Here is a 20450-nt window from a genome sequence, read left to right on the forward strand (position 1 = left end):
TAACCCTCCAAATCTAGAGAATTTTGGCCAATTGAAAAGTACCACATCTTAAGCAAATGTCTAAGATATCTCTTCCTCTCCAAGACTCCCCTCAACCCCTGCCTAACTCTTTATTTTCCAGCTGGCTGCATGAAAGAAAGAGACAGAAGCTAATGGCAGAGTTTTCTGCATGAGCTGCATGAGGCAAAAGGAAGCAGGCAGAGGGAGAGGAAGAGCCACATATACATATGTGATCTTTTAACCCAGAGCAGATCCTCATCAGCAAGGTGCCAATCTTCACACTTCTTTGGGTCAGCGGAGAGAGCTGAGTAGGCATTTAGACTATGAAAAGAAGTTTACTTTGAAACAGAGTTATTCTTTAAAAAGTTAATTATTGCATGTGTCATACACTCCAGGTACAAGTATAAAAAATAGAGGTAATTTTAAGAACAGCAGCGCCATGCTATTATTTGAGTTTCTGATGTTAATTTTCAGTTTTTTCTTTCTCATTTTCAAACTGTGATGTCACACAATGTTGCTAGCAAATGTAAATTTAGTAAAAGAGCTCTGAGTTTACTATTCCCTTTCAAATTTACTGTTCCAGGTTTGCTGTAGGCTGGAAATTAAGGCCAGAGTTTGCTAGACTTGTGTGTTAAATTAGGAAAATAAGTCAGGAGTGAAGGCCTGAGATATGTCTTCTGTATCACAGCTATTCTAGTTGTTCAGAGGCCTTTATTGTTTCCTTCTTGGTTCTTGGCTTTGTTCCAGATAACTAAAGTAGTAAACAATCTTCAATTCTTTGGAGATATTTACTTTTCAATTGGGTCTTTCCTGGCTAGAGCTTAGGTCAGGGTTAGCCAAACTCCATTAGTGTCAATCAATATTTCCCTCAATTATGTGCATTTTCCTTTTCTCTTCTCAACTGCTCTTTGTTCCTTCCTATCTCTTCCATTCCTCTGCTAGCACTCTTTTCGTGATGATGAAAAAGTCTGTCATTTTTAGAACTAGCCAACTGGACATGGCTTAGACAATCGTCATTCTAGTTACACCCAAAGTGTCATAGTCAGGGGCCAAATGCACATGGTTTTCTCTCCATCAGACCTGCTCACCAGTCTGATGAAGTTGCCCTTGGTCTCATCAATGTCACAGGACTTCGCCATCGCTTGCTTGATCTTGAGGCAGAAGGAGCACATTGTGGTCACTGGGAGCTTGACAAAGGCAGTGGTTCAGCTTGTTCCTCCTGAGAGAGTTCTTCCAGGCTGTCTTCAGAGTCACAGTAAACTGGACTAGTAGAAGGCTGGCATACAGTTCTTGTGCCTTACAACACAGCCTTCTTCACCTTTCAAGGATTTTGCTCTGATTTGGGTTTCAGGAGGGATAGGAACCCTTCTTTGTCTTCACTGCAATCTTTATAAAACTTCTGTCTGTATATTTGACAGTTTACTGGCCTATTAATATGAAGTGTGGGTGTGGTTTTACCCTGAAGGTGACATGCAGTTCCAAGAGACTGCTAGGTCCTTGTCTAGACTATCTCATAAGTGCCATTTATTGAGGGATTATGTATATATATATTTTATCTATGTTAACAGAATCCTACAGATTAAACTTTCAGCTTTTTAAATTCTAGGATCATCATGTCATTTCCTTTTTAGCTTTTAGACATCTCATTGGGATGTCAAGTATTTTGTAAAATTATTGCTAGCAGCACTATAACAATTTAAGCTAACTTCTTAAGGTCTTCCTATGAAATCGTAGCACAGAAAGAGATCTGAATATAATTAAATGAATATATATTAGATGATTTATAACTACAACAGTAAAATAATTATTCAGTATTTCTTTATAAACTTGATAACTTGCAGCCAATTATTCATTGCAAAGTAATAGAAGGAAATATTCTATAAATGATAGCCTGTGTCAGTTTCCCAAAGTTTTGTCTTCACATAGGTAGATTATAAGATTCTTATAAGAAGATTATAAGTCTTATAATTTCTTATGAACTAGTACCAATTTCACATTACTTGAATCTCTCCTAAGATCCTGCACAGCTTTGGGTATAAGTTGGTGCTCAGTAAAAGTAATTGTTGGAGATATGAAGTTAAATAATTTCAGAAAGAAGATATTAAACTTAAAAGCAGCCTAAATTTGAAAAGATGGCCAATCTCATTAGAAATCATGGAAATTAAAATTAAAACTAGATACAACTTCACACCCATAAGGTTGGCAAAAATTTTAAAACATGGTAATATAAAGTGTTGGCAAGAATGTGGAGCAACAGTAAATCTCATACAGTGTTGGCTTAAGTAAAAATTGGTACAACTACACTGGAGAGCAATTTGACATTATCTAGTAAAGTTGAGGCTATGCATGCCCTTCAACCCAGCAATTCTACTTGAAGAGAGACATCCCTCTATACATCTTCTCAAAAAGATATACACAATAATGGTCATTCATTATCTGTATAGTAAAAACAAATAGTTAACTAGAAAAACAAAATAAAATACATAGAACAATAAAATCCACTAACAGGAAAATAAATAGATATAGTATATTAAGGAGAAAATGGATAAACTATGCATGGCATATTCATACAATGGGATCTAACAATAGCAATAAAAAATAAATGAACAAGGCCGGGCACGGTGGCTCATGCCTGTAATCCCAGCACTTTGGGAGGCTGAGGCAGGTGGATCACCTGAGGTCAGGAGTTCAAGACCAGCCTGGCCAACATGGTGAAACCCTGTCTTTACTAAAAATACAAAAAATTAGCTGGGCTTGGTGGCGGGCACCTGTATTCCCAGCTACTTGGGAGGCTAAGGCAGGAGAATCACCTGAACCCGGGAAGTGGAGGTTGCAGTGAGCAGAGACCACGCCATTGCACTCCAGTCTGGGCAACAAGAGTGAAACTCTGTCCAAAAAAAGAAAGAAAGAAAGACAGAGAGAGAGAGAGAGAGACAGAGAAAGAAAGAGAGAGAGAGGGAGGGAGGGAGGGAGGGAGGGAGGAAGGGAGGAAGGAAGGAAGGAAGGAAGGAAGGAAGGAAGGAAAGAAGGAAGGAAGGAAGGAAAGGAGAGACTATATAGTTAGCATGAATAAACTATAAGACAATGTTAAATGAAAAAATCTGATTACAGAAAGATAGGAAATTTTAAAATAACTAATATACTGTATTTTAAGTACAATCATATGTAAAAAAAAGTTTTTAAAAATTTAAGTGGGAATAAGAAAGATCAAATTCAGAATAGTGGTTATTTCTAGGTAGGAAAGACAAGACTGGAACCAAGAAATGACACATGAGTCTTCAATTATAGCTGTGATGTTTTATTTCTTTAAAAACAAGACTAGAACAAAACATTTTAGTGCAATAAATAAATATCATGAGAAAGCAACTTTTTTAAAATGGGAAAGACATTTTGAAGTCCCCATCCAAAAATTAAAAATAGACTAGTTTATTATATCAACAAACTGCCAAGCTTAGAAAAACATGAAAATATGATGCTTAAAATAACTAAATAAGAACATAAGACTGTGACTTTTAAAACAGCCAGATAGTTAGTCTAAACTTCATAGGTGACTTAAAGACTCTAAGCCTCCTTCATTTCCCTCAAGAGAAAATTCTTCCACATTGATTTCAGTATATCTTAAGTAGCTTCTTGAGAACACAGAAATGGATGCTTTGCAGCTATTAAAAACCAAGCAATTAGGACAGAGGTTTTTGGAGTTAGAGGCAGAATACAGGCATTAAAACAAAAACATCAGAAACAAAAAGTGTCAACAAACAAATCAACAAACGACTACCAAAACCAAAACAAATAAAAATAAAGTGGTTATTTATAAATAATCCTTGGTTATGAGTGCTTGATTTTATGGAGGGTAAGTGGATTTAACACTGTTAGGGGAATAGGAAAGGTTTCCCTGAAGAAGTGACTCTAGGCTGAAATGGGAGGAATGAGTAAGGACTAATTAAGGGAAGAGGGGAGATAAGCCTTACCCAGAAGGTGGGAGAAAGTTGCAAAGGCCTGGTAACTGGAATAGAGTATGAATAGGAGCAGATGAAAATCACTAAAGCTGCAGGAGTCGGGGAAGAGGAGAGTGAAGAGAAGCTACGGCGAGTTCATGGTCCATGAGGTGGAAAAGGAAGGTAGGACCTTTATACCATGTTAATGAATTTGATTTTTGGACTACAAACAATAAAACGCCATCTGAAAGCTTAAACAAAGGGATAGCATATTCACAGATGTATTTTGCATCCTTGAGGACTTTTAAACTCTATGTATTACATTTTAAACTCTCTCTCTCTGCGCGCGCGCACACGTGTGTGTGTGTGTGTGTATACGTATGTAAAGTGGATGCAGTTGGAAGGCTACAAGAAGATAACAGTGACTTTGTCTAAACTGGTCATGATAGAGAAAGATAAAAGCAGACATTTTCAAAAGAGATACAAGAAATAAAATCAGCAAGACTGAAAATTCCCAAGTCACAATCATAGATTGACTGGGAAAATGAATAAGCATTAGGTAATGTTTCAGGTAATTCTCAAGACATCCAGAGTGATTACTGAATCTAACCTTAAAGAGATATTTCTCCCCGAAGATTATGTATGGCTGTGAAATTCTAGGTTGTTGAGCTTACTAAACTCAAAACGTGAAAGACTGGAAGTTTTAATTTGAGGGATATTAGCAAATAGATTTTTGACATACTCTTTGGATATGCTTGCTCTGGAAGATATTTTTCATATTTGGATGCACATCTGTATGTTAAAAATGCCCAATTATATGTCATTGAGCCCTTTCCCCAGTAATTAAAGAGGGCTAACAAGGTTTAGAAAAGTCAGATTTTTGGTCACTAAACTGCACAGTTTGTTTTTCTCAGCAAATCTGATGATCACATCCTCAACATTTAAACTGTTGATATTTTAGCCAGATATTAATATTATTGGTATCATCTTTAAAACACTTGTTTAAACACCTTTCCCTCAAAATCCTCATATTTCAGTGTGAAAAGTATACTTCCCACCAATTCTTCATATGATTTTATGTTATACTCTGTTTTCAGTACTTTGTCCAAAACCAAATCAAAATTAAAAGCATTTTGCTGACCACTAATTTCATGGAGAGTGAAACAGTGGGTAACTGGCTATTAGGCATAATCTTATTTATTCACATGGCAGAATTATTCCTTGCAGAATATCCCCACCTTTAACCCTCAAAAAAGCTCTAGGGGTATTTCATCATTATTGGTTAAAAGATAACTTATGCAGTCTACATATCATTTCACAAAATAATAATTCTCTTATCACTTATGTTTTTGTTGGCCCACGTAAGAACTGGCCAAATTGTTCCTTCAAATGATCCACACATGTGACAAGAACTGTATGAAAGAAGTACTCAGCACATAAGTGGTTTTGTTCAGCTATAGAGTGAAATATGCTATATAGCATGTATATGTGAGAGTAGCTGATATTTCAATATATGTCCAATAGTGACATTTGTTAAGGAATATTTCCAAAGAGCTTCTTGTGCTCTCTCCTTGATAAAAATATTTGTCAATAATTTTGTGATTGGTTTTGCAAGTTTGGTTTCTGATAATTTGCTAAAACATATTGAATTCTGAATATTGCTCCCATGGTTCTGTTCTCCTCTCTACCTTTAGTTACCAAATTCTTCAACATGACAAAGATTATTTTGCAGATAATCTGGAAAACTTAATTAGCTTACCAGAGAGGTCTCTGGGCTTTATTTAAAAACTCACAAAAGTTTAATGGCTTAGGCCACCATTTGACAACATTTTATATAACAGGTAACACACCAGACACGAGCGGTAACTTGATTATTCATTTAATAAAGTCTAATTTTCAGAATTCAATAATTTAAATGTTTTACCCTTTTCCTGTTTGTGTAAAATCACTGTCCTAGCAAAGCGATTCACATTCTATAAAACTTTAGCGCAGCAGTCATCTATTATATAATGACATAATTCTGAGTTGTACTAAGTCTTGTTTTTATTTTCATTACAGATTTTACTACTTAGGAAATCACTTCTGAACCACTTAGCCACTTTTGTGAATATGGAACATAATATAACACAGTAAAACAATAGAAAATGTAAATTAATAAGTAATACACAGAAGATACAAAAACGTTAGCAGAGATAAACTGCACTCTGGTGACTGTAAGCTGAGACAGACTGACACAAACTTTGTCATCTTTGCATAAATTGATGTGTCCAAGTTTCAAAACTAGTGATATCTCTGAGAAAATGATCTTACAACATTTCAAATTTATGAACTATGAAAAATATTATTTTATTGTCTTGCTTTTCCTTCAACATTAGTAGGCTGCTTAAAAGAACCCCAGGAGGCAGGGTGCAGTGGCTCACACCTGTAATCCCAACACTTTGGGAGGCCGAGGTGGGTATATCACGAGGTCAGGAGATCGAGACCATCCTGGCCAACGTGGTGAATCCTCGTCTCTACTAAAAATACAAAAAAAAAAAAAAAATTAGCCAGGCATGGTGCATGCACCTGTAGTCCCATCTACTCAGGAGGCTGAGGCAGGAGAATCACTTGAGCCTGGGAGGTGGAGGTTGCAGTGAGCTCAGATCGTGCCACTGCACTCCAGCCTGGGCGACAGAGCAAGACTCTGTCTCAAAAAAAAAAAGAACCCAGGAATCACTAGTATGGTTCATGGACCCTCTTCTAAAATACATTATTCTATGAGGTAGAACTAATGCTTTGAAGAGGAAAAACTAAAAATAGCATCTACCTAAAATACTTTTTAACTATGAAAACTCATGGAATTGGATTCCATTAATTCAAAATATGTAATACAAATAATATGAGCATATTATGGGAACAATATTGAAGCCAAAGATACTTAACAATTCCAAAAACCAAACATGTTTAAGAACTTTGTATTTTGGCAGTATTAAGCAGTTGGTGTATCAACTTTAGATTCTTTTATCTATCATTGATGTTTGCAAAGGAAGGCAGTAATTCCTATAAATATCTGATACACAGAAGAGGATAAAGGAGAGGGATCAGCTTAAATTCAGATCAAACCAGAACAAATTTACCCAAACACTTCTAGAAGTGAGATTACAATGAATCCTTATTTCATATAAATGTGCGATAATTACCTGCCTTTTATGAGTATACCTAAGACATGGAAGCAAATTTTACTGTCTTTTTCAATGCTAGGGAAAAATGGATTGTTTCACATTCCATTACTTTTTAAGTATGACTGACTGGGAGATGCTACTGCCTAAATGGGAAAGGTCAAATGCTGAATGTTCTAAACACATGAGAATTAATGAAGACTTGATCTGCTTTTTCTTCAGAACTTCTAAAAGAAAGCAAGTCTATCAACATACATGTAAATCACTCAAAAAACAATCACACACACAGTGTACTGGCTACATTTAGTGAGTCTTCATCTTTATTTTTATTTTCACGGGTTAAAGAAAACAAAATTGTATCATTTTTTATATGCCTATTTGGAAAAGCAATACTTTATCAACAAGATTAGTAGATTTTATGACAGAAATTATTTATCATCAACAAGTACACATTTTAGTTATTCAGATAAAGAAAGCAACATTCAGTTTCATGTTCACATGTTTCAATAAGTACAACTTTGTTTATACAACCTTGGGAAAGACAGAGTAGGAGTTGCATTGCTGTGTATTCCAGCTAGCACAACAGGCCTGAGTAGTTCTAGATGCCACTTAAAAATCACTCAATTTGCCAGAGTAATCCACAACTAAATCCAGGAAAAGTAGAAAAGCTAGGTGGGCCATGGACAGGGACACTGTGTACAATTACCCAGTTTGTGCATTTTAAGTGGGTTCCCAGCACAGGGGTAGGCAAAGATATGTCCTACTGTGGTTCCAGCCCAGTAAAAAACAGCATCTTTGCATAGTTAATTGGTCCAGGTAGGATGTCTTTTTCTCACTTACACAAAGGCATCATGGTTAGCAAAAAGACTGGTGCTAAAAGAAGAGACTTTCTCCAAGAAGAGACCCATAATACATTATCTCACATTCACAGAAAAAGAAGAACCCAGCAAAGTTTTCATGTTCTTACTGGGCAGAAATATCAGTGTTATGAAAAGTTATACTGGTTGTCAAATTTTCAAAAGAATCTCCGATAAGTACAAAGGCAGAGCTCTAAGAAGAAATCTGGGACTGAGCCAAATGAGAAGAAAGTTTGAATATCACAAATCTAAAATTTTAATCTAATGCTATAATCATAGCAGATGTAAGCACAGCATACTAACAATTTCTTATAAGATTCTTTCTGTTTTAGGAATTCAAAGTCATTTGTGTTAAAATTACATATGTGACAATGGTCCCATTATATTCTAGTAAAAGTCACAATGTATATTCTCTCACTCTATACAAACCTATCACATATGGCATAAATGTTAAAACATTTGCTTCATTTTTAAAGTACTAAAATGCGCATCTGAGAAAATTTTCCCATTTAAGTAATTAATGAAGTAACGTGAAACAGCTTTGGTTTGCTAAGGCAATCCCCTTCCTAACTGCTTTCTTTTCTCTCTATGTTGTTTCATATTTTCAATCCTTTAAAGAAACATTCTTATTTTGTACTGTGAGTTATCTGAAAGACTAGTAGTTCTTGTGGAAGAAGGAAGAAGAGCAAATGAAGCAATAAAAGGAAACTCACCTATGAACAATATTAACTTCTAACTAGATTTTTAATTAAGAAGCTTATCAGCAAGGTCTCTGGACTTTATCTGAAAACTCACAAAAGTTTAAATGGCTTAGGCCACCACCATTTGTCATTTTATATAACAGCTAAGGCACCAGATATTATCAGTAAATGGATTATTCATTTAATATAAGTCTAATTTTCAGAGGTCAATTCTGAATACTTGAAAATACTTCAAAATATTTGAATATTTCAAATCCTGAATACTTCAAAATGTATGACACAAGGTTTTATTCTATTGAATAGAAGAGATACATTTCTTTCATATACTACATGTATTTAAGTAGTAGATAGTTTTCAAGCAACTACTTGGTAAGTCATAAACATTACATTTTATATTATGTCTTTTCTTCTTATATTGATGAAATGTAGAATTGTACCTAATAGAAAATTTAGAATGACTGATTTTACAGAACATCACATATTAATGATAAACTCACATTCTAATTACTTATTAAATTAATTAAATACCTTTTGTAGACTGGTAGGATTTAGCTGAGTTTTGTCTATTATTTTCACAGCAACCTAAAAAAGAAGAATCATTAAACTCTATTTGAAAAATGCATATTTTAATGAATAAAACTTACAAAAAATCCAATTTCTGTTTCATTCCTAACTAGATATAATTTAGCTCTTTTTAGGTGTTCACATAATCAGATAGTAACATTTTGATAATTTGGCAGTCTTAGAATATACTCCATTGACCCAAGTCTTTAATCTTTTGATCCTGAGCCAATGAAATGAAAGCTTTGTTATTTCTTCTAAGTTTCCTTCTTTAAAGTAAAAATCATCCTGTATCTTAACCTTTTACTCACGATCTTGATAAGCAACAATTATAGGGGGAAGTGGCTTGTGAACTTGCAGTAAGTTAAATATTATGTGAATAAAACAATTATGTTGGTAGAGAGATTGGATATCCAAGCTTACTTAGAGCAAACTGACAAAATGGACTTGAATATCTAAGGCTCTGCCCAGTATTCCCTGCCTCTGAATGGCTCCTGGGGTCAGAATAGACAGAAGGAACCAAATTCAATGGGAAATGACAATAATATTATACATAGAGCAAAGTGAAAATTTATTAAAAATATTTTCATTGAGGTTTTGTTTTTTTTTTTGAGACAGGATCTCACTCTGTTGCTGAGGCTGGAGTGCAGTGGTGCTACCACAGTTCACTGCAGCCTTGACCTCCCGGGCTCAAGTAATCCTCACCTCAAGCTCCCAAGTAGCTACAGTTGCACACCACCAAGCCCAGCTAATTTCTGTATTTTTTGTAGAGCTGGGGTTTTGCCATGTTGCCCAGGCTGGTCTTGAACTCCTGGCCTCAAGCAATTATGCCCACTTCAGCCTCCCAAGGTTCTGGGATTGCAGGCATGAGCCACTGCATTGGGCCTGATTGAGATTTTTTTTTATAATGTCCTAATCAGATCTAGTAAACGTTATATAATACAAAATGTTACATATTTATTCAAATAAAGTCTTTAACCCTAGCATACAGGTATATATACACAACGTACATATGTGCAAACATATAAATTCTTACTATATAAATACATATAACTTAAAACACACGAGATTTTAGAAATCCAATTATCTTATTACCTGAGAAAACCACCCATATAGAAGTACTTGTTCAATGTAGTCTCTAAACAGATACAAATTAGCAGGTGACTTTCTACATATTTATACCTAACTTATATCAAGCAGCAAGAACTTTTGTTCCTGAGGGCTGGGCAGCAATGGCAATCAGAAATGTTCACAGAAATCATATAACGAAAGTCAGAATCTGAGGAAAGCTCATCTGCAGCACACCTGATTTATGAGATGCTAATATATAGGAATGATTCTTTTCTAAATATTAAAAGGTCAACTTTTATGCCGTGATAAACCTCTGCCTACTAATGTTCCATTCACACACACCCCAGTGTTAATCATATTGAAACTGTCATTTTACTCCCAAACATGGGCTATAAGGAAGCTTTAACAAGACTCCAGAGAGGTCCAGGCAGATATTAAAAGGCATTGTGCAAACTTACCTCTCTACCAGTTAGAACGTGTCTTGCCAATTTGACTTTGGCAAAATTTCCCTTCCCTATTGTTTTTTGTAAACGGTAATTTCCAATGTGAGGCTGTTCATCTGTTGCTGACGTAATGGAGTTTCTACACCGGGGGATGTTCTGTCTGCTACTTGACTTGGTAGGCTGGATGTGTGGTTCAGTATATCCATCCACAGATGTATGCTAAGAAAAAGTTTACAAGATTTCATTGTTAATTAAATTATATTATAAAAGGACAAGTAAAAAGAGTACAAATAATTATTATTACCAATTCTTCAATAAAAACATATTGCACTACATCCTTTTGAAGTTTGAGCATTCTATTTATAATTTCTTCTGGACTTCAGCTCCCTTTACCAGGTAGAGTATAATTGTTTAAAATGAAATATTCAGGCCAAGCATGGTGGCTCATGCCTGTAATCCCAGCACTTAAGGAGGCCAAGGCAGGCGGTTCACTTGAGGTCAGGAGTTCATGACCAGCCTCGCCAAAACAGTGAAACCCCATCTCTACAAAAACACAAAAATTAGCCGGTTGTGGTGGCACGTGCCTGTAATCCCAGCTACTCAGGAGGCTGAGGGAGGAGAATCACTTGAACCTGGGAGGCGGAAGTTGCAGTGAGCCAAGATCATGTCAGTGCACTCCAGCCTGGGTGACAGAGCGGGACTCCATCTCAAAAAAATAAAATAAAGTGAAATATTCTACATGGCTTTAGGGATATGCTTTCAATTTAAAATTGTAAATATACAGCCAGAAGCCTCACAAACCATTATTCCTATAAAGGTGTTATCGCTTTAGGTTGTGATGACAGTATAGCTCAGGGCTGCTTCATTAAAAAGGCAGAATGTCTTTATTGCCAAGACAACCTCATGAGTATAAATCTCTTTCTCAAAACTAGCCCAGCCATTTGTCATGTTCTTGCTTCCATTTTCTGGGCATATAACTCAAAGAACTGACCAATCAGCAGCCTGCCTCAAGTATACCTCTAATTCATTTCTGCCCAACCCCCTCACCCAGTTTATCATGTCCAAGTGAAAGCTATCTATAGTCCTGCCCAGGTCCATAATCTATCCATTGCATCAGTGCTGTTCTGGAGGCAAATATGTCACTTTGTCTCATGGTCTCACGCTAACCTACAATTGCAATGGAGAGCTGATCCTGTTCACCTATGGACTCAGCACCTAAATTCCCAGGTCAAGCTGCCTAACCAGCTCTGTTTCACTAGCTGTGATTGTTCCTGCTCTTGTCTAGCTTTGTCTGCATTTTGACATACATAAAATTTCTAGCAGTTTTTGTGAAAATGTTGAATCACACATAATAAACACAACATCTTTCTCTGGCTTCTTAAAAAATTGCTGAAGAAGAATAAAACAAAATAACAAAGGAAAGGATATCTTTTGTTTGCAAAATGACTAATGCAGAGTTATATTGTCCTACCTGTAAAAGCAACAGCTTCCTAAAGAATTTTGATCTTAAAGGCAACATTAAAGAGGAATCCATTTACCAATCTCATGCAAAGCATGATTCAAAGTCATTTTTCTATTTGTTACTACTTTTTGTTTTATTTTATGATAATTTTTTAAAACTCAGCTCAGGATTAAGGGTTTTTCTGGGTCTTATACACATCTGCAACCTCTGGCCTCATTCTGTGTTAGATGCGCTTTGGGGTATTCTCGCCACAACCTGTACTTCCACGTATCACAGCATGCTTTCCATTGTGCTATCATTATACATTTACTCGTCTGTCTCCCACCACCCTATTATAAACAATTTTAGGGCACAGATGTTTTCTTTTCATCTTTATGTACTCAGCACATTACAGGCTGCCAGATACACAGGAAGGATTCAATAAAGCAATAGTTTTCACAGTGTTATCCCTGGTCCAGCACCATCAGAATCATCTGAGAACTTGTTCAAAATGCAAATTCTCTGGTCTTATTCCAGACCTACTGAATATGAAACTCTGGGGGTAGGGTCCAGCACTCTGTATTTCAACAAGTTTTCCAGGTGATTCTGATGCATGCCAACATTTGAGAACTGCAATGAAAATAATGTAAGAAGGAGTAAAATATAAAGTTATTCACTGGCTCTTGGAGACTCTTCTATTACCTGGGTAGAAACAAGAGATTTTAATTATAGTACTTAATTTCTAAGAGTTAACAGACTGCCATGATATTTCCTACAACTAGTACTTCTCTACCTGAACTTGTTCTGCAGGGAATGCTGACTTCTCCAGCCTTTAAGATGTATCTTTTTTTTTTTTTCTTCCTGAGACAGGGTCTTGATCTGTCACCCAGGCTGGAGTGCAGTGGCACGATCACTGCTCACTGCAGCCTCAAGTGATCTTCCCACTTCAGCCTCTTGAGTAGCTGGGACTACAAGTGTGCACTGCTGCCCCTGGCTGCTTTTTTAACTGTTTTTTTGTTTTGTTTTGTTTTGTTTGTAGAGATGGAGTCTCATCATGTTGGCCAGGCTGTTCTCAAACTCCTGGGCTCAAGCAATCCTCCCACCTCAGCCTCCCAAAGTGCTGAGATATAGGCATAAGCCACCGCATCTGGCCATTCATCTTTCAAGATTTAATATGAGTATCTCCTCCACACAGCTTTCTATGTCTTTTCACAGAGATGATTATTCCTCTTTTCTGTTGCTACCTATATACCCAATATATACTTCAACTATTAGAACTCTCACACCATCTTCTAAGTACTTGTCCATGGTCTGTGTTTACCGTTAACTTAAAGCTCCTAAAGCCCCATAACTTAATACAGTGTTAGGCACAAATAAGGCATTTGATACATACTAACTAAATTGAAGGGATTTAGGATCCTCATACTCCTGGTACCCTTATAGAATGACTTCTGAGGAATAAGTCCATGCTGTCCAGATCTTTGATGCATATAAAAGCAATATGCATTAAAATACTTGAGATGTAGCTCAGCTCCTAATGCTGGTTGTAGGCTGTATATTAATACTATACCACATTTTGATGAACTGTATTATTAATCCCAAATTTTCACACCCTTTGCCATGTAACTTTTCCAGGACCCTCCCACTGAGGGCGGGGGCATACTTTCCCACTCTTTGGGTTTAGTCAAGTGATTTTTTTTTTTTTTTTGGCCAATAAAATGAGTTAGACATGATGTTATGCGAGTCCCAAGCTAGACTTCAAGAGGCCTTGTTGTGTCTCAACTTGCTGTCTGCCATCACCATGAGAAGGACTTATCCAGACTGACAGCAGGACGATGAGAAATACATGGAGCAGAGTCACTGCCAGTTAAGCCAAGATTTAATCAACTGATCCACAGCTGACTCTGACTCATGAGAAATCATAAATGGTTCTTGGTTTAAGCCACTTAGGTTGGGATGATTTGTTACACGGCAATGTCAGTAGATACACAATGCTATCGTTATTTTAAAATTAAAAAGTAAACACAAGAGAAAAGGGAAAAACTTATGAACAATTGGAAGATTCTTATCAGACATGTTTACATTTTAGCAGAGTCTGAAAAGAAAGGATGAGGGAGGGAGGGAGGAAGGAAGGAAGGAAGGAAAGAAGGAAGGAAGGAGGGAGGGAAGGAAGGAAGGAAAGAAGGAAGGAAGGAGGGAAGGAAGGAGAGAAGGAGGAGGGAAGGAAGGAGAGAAGTAGGAGGGAAGGAGGAAAGGAGAGAAAGAGGAGGGAAGGAGGGAAGGAGGGAGGGAGGGAGGAAGGAAGGAAGGACAGGAAGGGGAGAAGGAGGAGGGAAGGAGGGAAGGAGGAAAGGAGGTGGGAAGGAGGGAAGGAGGGAAGGGGGAAAGGGGGGAGGGGGGAAGGAGGGAAGGAGGGAGGGAGGGAGGGGGAGGGAGGGAGAGAAGAAAAAAAAAAAGGAGCAATATACGGTCAATTCCCTAAGGAGAAACCCTTCATTGTAAGCTGTATGGGAGCAGAATCCTTGATTATTTTGCATCCCCATCACCAAGTATGGTGTAACACAGAGATCGACAAACGATTCTGGAGAAATAATACCCATGGGCCTATAGGCTGCAGTTGGCCAACCCTTGGTGTAACATGTCACATTTTGGGATACAGGTTTAAATTGTTCTCAATGATTTTTTTAAAAGATCTCCTAGCTCTCAACATTAAACATGATCATTTATACACAATACATTTATATGTCTTAAATAAAAAATCAGAATATACAGCATATATTTTATATTATATATATTATACATTCTGAATATATTATATATTCTGATTATAAGATACCCACCAAAACAAATATTTTCAAAAATTACATCTTTCCTTAGGATTGCTACAGCATCACTTAGGAGACAACCTTTCCTTGGAAGGACTCTTTGAAGTACAGTTTGGGATAGCTGATCTCACTTTCCTGATCAATAGCTTAATTCTCAAATAGAAAATGTGGCAAGAATATCAATTCAGCTCATGCTAGATTAAACAGTGAATTTAATTTGGAACTACCTCAATCCTAAGGCTGTTAGATAGAAGAAATTATGTTAGCTCAATTACAGCATGTCTATGAATTTTAAATTTCTACCTTTATCTGAAAACACAAGTTCCAATCCTGTCATTCTTTCTTCAAGTTTTCCACTTAATCCAGTAGACTGTGAATTCCTTTATTCTTTCTGCAGCAGTGGTAATGTGACCCTAAAGCTTGCCCTGAGTGTGCAGTGTAGTCAAAGTAAGCAGAGATAATGATTTCATTAGCTCTTCAGTGCTGCATCCCATGGAGCACCAGACTCAAATTCCTGAGTAATAAGAGAATTTTCCCTGCCTTTAATACTGACTGAAATGAAGTTCTTCTACTCACTGGCTATACATCCTTAGAAATATTTTTTAAAAATTGCAATGTTTTATGACAGTCACTAAATCTGCTTGGTGACCGAATATTCAAATACTCCTAAAAAGTCAGATAACATATTAGACCTGAAGGTAGGGCTGTCACAGCTCTGCTCTCAGGACTTTGGAATATGCTATTTTTGCATACCACAACCACCCTTTGGCCAAGTGATATTAGCACCAATACAGGTCATTGCAATTTAGAAACAATAACCAAACTTTCATTTCTCAAAGTCATTTTATTAAAGGAGTAGGGAAGTTCTGCTTCCAACAAAGAATAGTTTGTAACTAAACCTATCAGCAGACAAAAATATAATCTGTAGACAAAATATTAAAAACAACTGTTTGAAGGCTCTGAAGAGCCACAAAAAAGCAGGCAAAGTCTTAAGGGAAGTTGATCATTGAATGAAGAAAAATTTCACAACATAGAATCTGGCTTGTTACAGTTTCGAGCTGGGGGCAAACTCTGGCCCACCTCGCTCCATGTGACTTAAACTCAAGCAGACAGCAACAGTTTTCTCGGCTAAAAAGGAGTCTGAGGATAGGTTTGGGAGCTCACAAAATGGCTGGAAAGTGAGAGAGAAAACCTTGGGAAAAATGAAGTCATGGAGAAGAAAAATGAAATTTGTATATTAATTGCAGGTGCTTTGCTAAGTCCCAAACGATGTATAAGCAAGACAACCTCTAAGGAACACATTAGAACAAGGCAGTTAGAAGTGTAAGATAATAAAGTAGGTATTTGGCCTGTTGGCCACCACAACGGAGGCTGAATTTGAAGTTTGAGTGAAGCCAAATTAACTGTCTGCTAAAGCAAAAACCAACACTTCAGAAGATAATTAAATTCAGAGTCTCCGTAGAGTATCAATAAAAATGTCCAGTATGTAAGTAAAACTTACTAGACACATGAAGGAACAGACAAATATGATTCACTGTCAAGAGAAATAATAGTCAACAGAAACAGACCCCAAGATGACCCAGAAGTTGGAATCGGCAGGCAAGAACTTTAAAGCAGATATTATAAATACATTTTTTAAAGTAAAGGAAAATATGGCCAGAAAGAACAAGTATATGGGAAATGTTAGCAGAAAAATGAAAACTATAATAAAGAGACAAATGGCAATTCTACAATATACTACATATACTACAATATATACTACATATATACTACAATATATACTACAATATACAATATACTACAATACTGCAACATTTAAAAAGAAAAATTCATTGGATAGGATTACAGTAGACTGCAAAGAAGAAAGGGTCAATGAACTTGAAGACAGATTAATAAAATATAGCCAATCTTAACAACTGGGACACAGGAAGACTGAATAAAAATAAAGCCTCGGCCGGGCACAGTGGCTCATGCCTGTAATCCCAGCACTTCGGGAGGCTGAAGCGGGTGGATCACGAGGTCAGGAGATCGAGACCATCCTGGCTAACACAGTGAAACCCCATCTCTACTAAAAATACAAAAAATTAGCTGGGCGTGGTGGCAGGTGCCTGTAGTCCCAGCTACTCAGGAGGCTGAGGCAGGAGAACAGTGTGAACCCAGGATGCGGAGCTTGCAGTGAGCCGAGATCATGCCACTGCACTCCAGCCTGGGCGACAGAGTGAGACTCCATCTCAAATAAATAAATAAATAAATAAATAAATAAATAAACAAACAAACAAAGCCTCTATGATCTGTGGTGGGTCAATATCACATAAACTGTCACATGTATAAATGGGGCCCAGAGAAGGAATAAAAGAAAATAGGGTAGAAAAAAGTACTTGAAGTAATAATGGCCATACAATTCCTCCAAACTGTAAATTCTAAGAAGGATAAATACCAAAACAAACAAACAAACAAACAAATAAAAAAACCCAGTGTAGAAGATCACTGTCAAATTGCTGAAACCACGCATAGAGGAAAACAAAAACCTTAAAAGGAGTCAGGGAAAAATGACACATTCACACATAAGAATAACAATACAAATGGCAACTCACTTCTCATTAATCAACAACGGAAGTCAGATGACAACATTTTTAAAGTGCTATAGAAAAATCAAATGCAAGTCAAAATTCATTATCCAGTGAAAACATTCCTCAAAAAAGGCAAAAAAGACATTTTTAGATTAACAAAAACTGAAAGAATTGGTTGCCAACAGACATACACTATAAAAAATGCTAAAGAAATGAAAGTAACAATAGAGGGTAAAATGAATCTATATAAATGAATAAAGAGCTCTGGAACTAGAAAATATGTGGGTAAATACAAAACAGTACACATTTTTCCATCTCTTCATTTATTTAAAAGACATATGACTGTTCAAAGCAAAGCATAATACTGTACGTGGAACTTATAAGCAGAAGTAAGTATATGTGAAAACAAAACCACAATCAGAGATTTCAACATTACTCTTTCAATAGCTGAAAGAACAACTATACATGAAAAAACAACCACCAGGCGCGGTGGCTCACTCCTGTAATCCCAGCACTTCAGGAGGCTGAGGAGGGCAGATCACCTGAGGTCGGGAGTTCAAGACCAGCCTGACCAACATGGAGAAACCCCGTCTCTACTAAAAATACAAAAAATTAGCCGGGTGTGGTGGCACATGCCTGTAATCCCAGCTAATTGGGAGGCTAAGGCAGGAGAATTGCTTGAACCCGGGAGGCAGAGGTTGTGGTGAGCAGAGATCGCACCATTGTACTCCAGCCTGGGCAAAAAGACTGAAACTCTGTCTCCAAAAAGAAAAAAAAGGAAAAGAAAAAACAGTAAGGATACACAAAATCTGAACAACACTATCAAGTTATGGAAGCTTACAGATTTCTTAAAGCACATAGTTCTTAAACTCTAAGTCAAGAACACTTCTCTAGCTCCCTTAAGCTCTTTCCATAGATATTTTAGTTCTCTTTAGAGTGATAACCTTGTCTTTTTAATCAAAGGATAACTTCAAAAGAACAGCTACTTTGCTGGCTGCAGTGGTGTTTCCCTGTGGTCTCAGCTACTCAGGAGGCTGGTGGGAGGATCGCTTGAGCCCAAGAGTTCTGGGCTGTAGTACACTATGTTGACCTGGTGTTTGCACTAAGTTCAGCATCAATATGGTGACCTCCTGGGAGTGGGGGACCATCAGGTTGCCTAAGGAGGGGTGAACCAGCCCTGGTCAGAAACAGAGCAGGTAAAAACACCCGTGCTGATCAACAGTGGGACTGCACCTGTGAAGAGCCACTGCATTCCAGCCTGGGCAACATAGTGAGACCCTGTCTCTAAAGAAATAAAAATAAATAAATAAAAAAGAACAGTTACATCTGTATAGGAACATGGCTGAAGATACATTAATAATAATTAATACCTACTTCATAAGGATCCAAGCAATGAATCTGCCTGAGTTTAGTTGTCAGAAATATTTCTCTGAGCTGGTACGCTTCCTTTATTATGTTACTATACAATAATAATCTCTCCCTCTTTCCCCTGTTTTGGCATTTGAAGGTGAATTTTCATATTAAATAGTACGATGGTGGATGTTGTCAGTGACAGTACTTTTATGAGTGACAAAAATGTTTTAACAGCTGGAAAAGAATGCTTATGAAGCACAGAAGACCTGTGATTCTCCTCCTCTATGTTCCTACTGCACTTGAAACATTCTTTTACATAATACTTACAACCTTACAATGAAACTACCTTATTTTTTTAAACCATGTTCTATGAAACTGTGAGCTTTTAAGTTGTCACGCACTACGTCTTTTACATGCATTATCATTCAATATAGTGACTAGTACATGAATGGACCCACTAAATATGTTATCTTCTATTGTTAAATACTCAACTTAAATCCTTCTGCAAACTGGCCAGTAATTATTTTATCTGGTTCTTTAAAATCAACAAAACTAAAAGTCCTCCACAAAATGTAACTTAATTACAAACAAAAAAATCAATTTTATTTGATATATCGGAGCTTATTTCAATGAGATGTCAATAAATTTGATAAGACAGTCACATACCTATTTACAAAAACATAAAACACAAAAATATGAGTTCTAACAATGGAAAAAGAAAAAGCTATTGAAATAAATTGCCACTAAAACCTTCTGAAAGCTACTATGCTATGCACAGCATAAATCCAAAGGGAGAAATTGTACAATATGTTCCTGCCTGCCCTTATTGAGCAAGTGCATACTTCTCCAAATGTTCATATTACAAGTAGTCTTTTACCTGGCTTGTTTTTAGGTACTAGAAATAGGTTCAGTTTTAAAACCTAAACAGTAAGATAACAATGAAGAAAAGTAGCCAATACAGTGTATTAACAGAGATCCAAGGAACCTAAATGAAATATTAGCTGATATCACCATAACATATTAAACAATTATCACTTCAATCAATTAGGTGTATGATCAGAAGGCAAAGTTAACTCTATACAAGAAAAATATTACAATTTACTGCTTCAACTTTAAAAACATAGAGTAGTACTGAGATAAACCATAAAAACAGAAACAAGAATATCCCATCAAACACCCTCATTCAACAAAGCAGTAGTATTAGATATATCAGCAATACTTCTTAAGAAGATATATACATGGAAAAGATTTATTTGTATTCTCTTTCTGCAGCTGGTATAAATATAAACCTAGAAAATCCAAGTAAATCAATAAAGTATCTTTCGGAGGTTCAAAAAGTTGTAAGAGACAGGAAACATCCTTAACAATCATTACATTCTGAGAAACATCACTGGGTTAACTCTTCACTCATCCTTTCGCATTCAGCTTAGATATCACTTCCCAGGAAACACCACACATCATATTGGAGTTTCCACTCCTTCTTCAACTAAGCCAGGTTCAGTGTCATATTTGGTCTTTCTATTATTATTTCTAGC

General features: G+C 36.6%; 1 protein-coding gene across 9 annotated transcripts in view; it reads right to left on the reverse strand.

Annotated features, from left to right (window-relative positions):
• Nucleotides 1–20450, reverse strand: part of MARK1 (microtubule affinity regulating kinase 1) — a 136037-nt gene that overhangs the window by 73549 nt on the left and 42038 nt on the right. For all 9 annotated transcript variants that reach the window (XM_016939088.4, XM_016939077.4, XM_016939080.4 and 6 more), the window contains exons 2-3: nt 10742–10945; nt 9180–9233 (exon numbers count right to left, since the gene is read on the reverse strand). In XM_016939088.4, the coding sequence (XP_016794577.3) occupies nt 9180–9233; nt 10742–10945 (258 nt within the window). The remainder of the gene's footprint in view (nt 1–9179; nt 9234–10741; nt 10946–20450) is intronic.

The sequence above is a fragment of the Pan troglodytes genome, chromosome 1 (assembly GCF_028858775.2).
Source record: "Pan troglodytes isolate AG18354 chromosome 1, NHGRI_mPanTro3-v2.0_pri, whole genome shotgun sequence".
Taxonomy (NCBI): Eukaryota; Metazoa; Chordata; class Mammalia; order Primates; family Hominidae; genus Pan; species Pan troglodytes.